At 62.2% G+C, this 3,518-nt stretch overlaps 1 protein-coding gene across 1 annotated transcript in view; it reads left to right on the top strand.

The window, feature by feature from the left end:
* The window catches only part of Pcsk4 (proprotein convertase subtilisin/kexin type 4), a 10,628-nt gene extending 7,711 nt beyond the window's left edge, over positions 1 to 2,917 (top strand). Inside the window, exons 4-10 of the mRNA XM_013022694.1 lie at positions 1,120 to 1,243; positions 1,327 to 1,430; positions 1,504 to 1,621; positions 1,767 to 1,946; positions 2,132 to 2,256; positions 2,599 to 2,721; positions 2,847 to 2,917. Coding sequence (XP_012878148.1) covers positions 1,120 to 1,243; positions 1,327 to 1,430; positions 1,504 to 1,621; positions 1,767 to 1,946; positions 2,132 to 2,256; positions 2,599 to 2,721; positions 2,847 to 2,917 — 845 coding nt within the window. The remainder of the gene's footprint in view (positions 1 to 1,119; positions 1,244 to 1,326; positions 1,431 to 1,503; positions 1,622 to 1,766; positions 1,947 to 2,131; positions 2,257 to 2,598; positions 2,722 to 2,846) is intronic.
* Positions 2,918 to 3,518: the final 601 nt, after the last annotated feature.

Here is a 3,518-nt window from a genome sequence, read left to right as displayed (position 1 = left end):
CGCCCCGCCCCACCTGCCCGGTCCTCTTCACCCGACCCAATCCCTGCCCTGCCCGCCCCACCTCCACCAGCCAGATGCAGACCACTCCCCTTGCACCCGATCCCACCTTCCAGACGCTTCCCACCCCACCGCTTCCAGTATGCCTTCAACACCCCCCCCACTTCAGCCCACCTCTGACAGCCAGAACAAAAACGACTCCAGTCGTGTCCCCCCCTTATATATCCTTCCTGCTTGGCGGCCTTGTTCAGGCCCTGCCCTCTGTCCTTGATGGCCTTCACCTCCAGAAAGTCTCTACACTGGTCCCTAGCCTGACACACGTGCCCTCCTCAACCTCTCAAGAGTCTGGTGGAGCATCAGCCTTCACTCCCCCGTGTCTCTTGGGCTGGGCATACTTCCTGGGGAGAAGCGGGAATGATCTGGGCAAGTGCTCAGGACGCTGACCTTTGTCTGACAGCTTCCTCATGGTCTTTGTGACTTTTAAAACTCAGCCCCCGATTCACTTTTTTCCCCCTTTTAACTTAATGTTCGTGCTTTCTAAGCGTAATCTTCAGTACCTTTCTCCTTAATTCTCTTTATTTTATTTTTGTCTGTCCTGGGGCTTGAACGCAGGGCCTAGGCACTGCCTCAGCTCTTTTTTTTTTTTTTGGGTCCGGTCATGGGGCTTGAATTCTGAGCCTGGGTGCTGTCCCTCAGCTCTTCAGCTCAAGGCTAGCACTCTCCCACTTGAGCCACAGCTCCACTTCCGGCTTTTTTTCTTCTTGCTTATGTGGTGCTGGGGAATCGAACCCAGGGCCTCAGGCATGCAAGGCAAGTGCTCTACCACTGAGCCACCTTCCCAGCCCCATGTCTCAGCTCTTTTGCTCAAGGCCAGCAGTCTACCACTTGTAGAGCCACATCAACACTGCCAGTTTTCTGGTGGTTAATTGGAGAGAAGAGTCTCAAAGGCTTTCCTGCCCTTGGCTGGCTTTGAACTGTGATCATCAGCACTCAGCCCCCTGAGTAGTAAGGATGACAGGCGTGAGCCATTAGCGCCAGGCCACCCTAAATACCTGAAAAGCCCTTGGTACTTTTTGAGCTAATCCCTGTACATTTGCATTGTCCACTGCCCCCTCCCCCCAGCCCTGCCGCTCTCTGCTCCCCAGGTCACCACGGACCTGCACCACCAGTGCACAAAGAGGCACACCGGCACCTCTGCCTCGGCCCCGCTGGCAGCAGGCATGATCGCCCTGGCTCTGGAGGCCAAGTAGGTGACTGCTCCCCCATGACACCCAGAAGCCCTTCCTGCCTGTGGGGTGAATCCAACTCATCCATCTTCTCCGCCCCCAGCCCTCTCCTGTCTTGGAGGGACCTGCAGCACCTGGTGGTCCGTGCATCCAAGCCCGCCCAGCTGCAGGCAGAGGACTGGAGGGTCAACGGTGTGGGGCGCCAAGGTGCGGTGGAGCCAGGCAGGGGACCGGGGGGCTATGCCCCCCAAGTGTGACAGCCACTCACTCCTCCACACAGTGAGCCACCACTACGGCTACGGGCTGCTGGACGCCGGGCTGCTGGTGGACTTGGCTCGCACGTGGCTGCCCACAAAGCCTCAGAAGAAATGTGTCATCAGGGTTGTCCACGCCCCGACGTGAGCGAGGCCCCGCCCCGGGCGCGGCCCAGGCCTCCCCGCACACCCATCCATCATCATCCCTGCGCAGGGGAGGGTGGGGAGCCCCCCTTGTCCAGCCGCCCACCCTACCGAGCAGGCCAACAGGAGGTCCTCACCCCCCCAGCCCCATCCTGCCGCGGATGCACGTACAAAAGAATGTGTCGGCCTGCTCCGGCCGCCGCCGGGGGATCCACTCGCTGGAGCACGTGCAGGTGCAGCTCTCCTTGTCCTACAGCCGGCGGGGGGACCTGGAGATCTCGCTCACTAGCCCCATGGGCACACGCTCCACTCTCGTGGCCATCAGGTGTGCAGCCTGGCAGGGCCTCCTTCGCCCACTGCCGGGACCCTGCTGGCAAGGCCTGTACAGGGCACAGGCGGGCCTCCCTCCAGAGCACCCCCCCCCGGGAGGGGACTGTGCCATGGTGGGGCCCAGCTCTCATTTCCAGGCTGTCCTCTCCCCTCCCCTCCCCCCCTAACTGCCTGCCCCAGACCTCTGGACGTCAGCAGCAAGGGCTACAACAACTGGATCTTTATGTCTACCCACTACTGGGACGAGGCGCCCCAGGGCCTGTGGACCCTGGGCCTGGAGAACAAGGGCTACTATTTCAACACCGGTGAGAGCCGCCCGGAGGCTGCGCGCCACAGAGTGTGTAGCACACCCCAGGAGGGTGGAGGGTCTGGCCCCCAGCACACAGTAGGTGTACAGTTCTCCAGGGCAGTTACCCTAGGGAAGGAGAGGCTCTAGCCACTGGCACATAGTAGGCACGCAGTGACCCTGGGAAATGTCCAGTTACCCTCCAGGGAAGTGAAGTGGCAGACCAGCAGCACATAGTAGGTGCTTTGTTCCATATGATCTGGGGTCCTGGATGGCTGAGGACAATGGCCCCAGGACCTGGTTGGACCAGACTTGCCAATAGCTTCCCCTCCCCTCTGTGCCACCGGGATCCCCTGCCCAGGGACACTATACCGCTACACACTTCTGCTCTACGGGACGACTGAGGACATGACACGGCGGCCCCCAGGCCCCCAGGTGACCAGCAGTGCGTGTGTGCGGCGGGACACAGAGGGGCTGTGCCAGGGTGAGTGGAGGAGGGGACAGAGGTGGGCAGAGTGCGTGTGCGGCCCAGGGCGGGCAGGACCGGGCAGGCCCAGGCCACAGGCCGCAGCCTCATGCCCTCTGACTTCCTGTCCCCGCCCCCTGCAGAACGCATCGGGCATGCCCCCCTCCTAGGCCCCCTCCGCTTCCCTGCCTGTCGGCCGAGGTTCGTCAACTGAATCCAACGGGTGGTGTGACCACAGGGCCTGGGCACTCAGCCATGTATGTTCACCAAGTACGTGCCAGTTGCCAGAGCTCCTGTGACCCCTGGTGGGGTCGCTCTGCCAGTGACTGCACCACCGCCTCCTGCCCCATAAGCCAGACCAGCGTCAGGCCTCCTGCTCAGGGCCCACCACGCCCAGTGGCCACGCGCAGCCCACCGCCACTGCCCAGCCCTACTGCTGCCACCCAACCTGGGCCACAGGACTGGCCTAGCGGTGCTGGGGGTGGCATGGGGGACCAGCTTCCTCTGCCAGGTATCTGAGGGCCTCCCATCCTAGGCCCTGGAGCTATGTCTGCCAGCACCCCAGGCCCACGATGGGCTGGAGCATAGATGGAAAATGGCCTCCCTGGGGTCCCAGGTGCACACTGCAGGTCCCTTCCCTCGCCCAGCTGGGACCGGCTCCTTGCCCCCAGGCCCTGGCAGGCTACCAGTGTCTGCATTCAGGCCAAGGGTGCGGGCTACGGAGCCTTGCAGCTTGAACTCCACAGCAACCAGTGAGACAGAGAACGAGAGAGAAATGTCTCCTTACCCATGGGAGACGGGATGGATGGGCTGAG

This window comes from Dipodomys ordii, unplaced genomic scaffold (genome assembly GCF_000151885.1).
Source record: "Dipodomys ordii isolate 6190 unplaced genomic scaffold, Dord_2.0 Scaffold64, whole genome shotgun sequence".
Lineage (NCBI taxonomy): Eukaryota > Metazoa > Chordata > Mammalia > Rodentia > Heteromyidae > Dipodomys > Dipodomys ordii.
The sequence above is the reverse complement of the archived record's forward strand: the minus strand, read 5'-3'. Positions and strand labels throughout refer to the sequence as shown.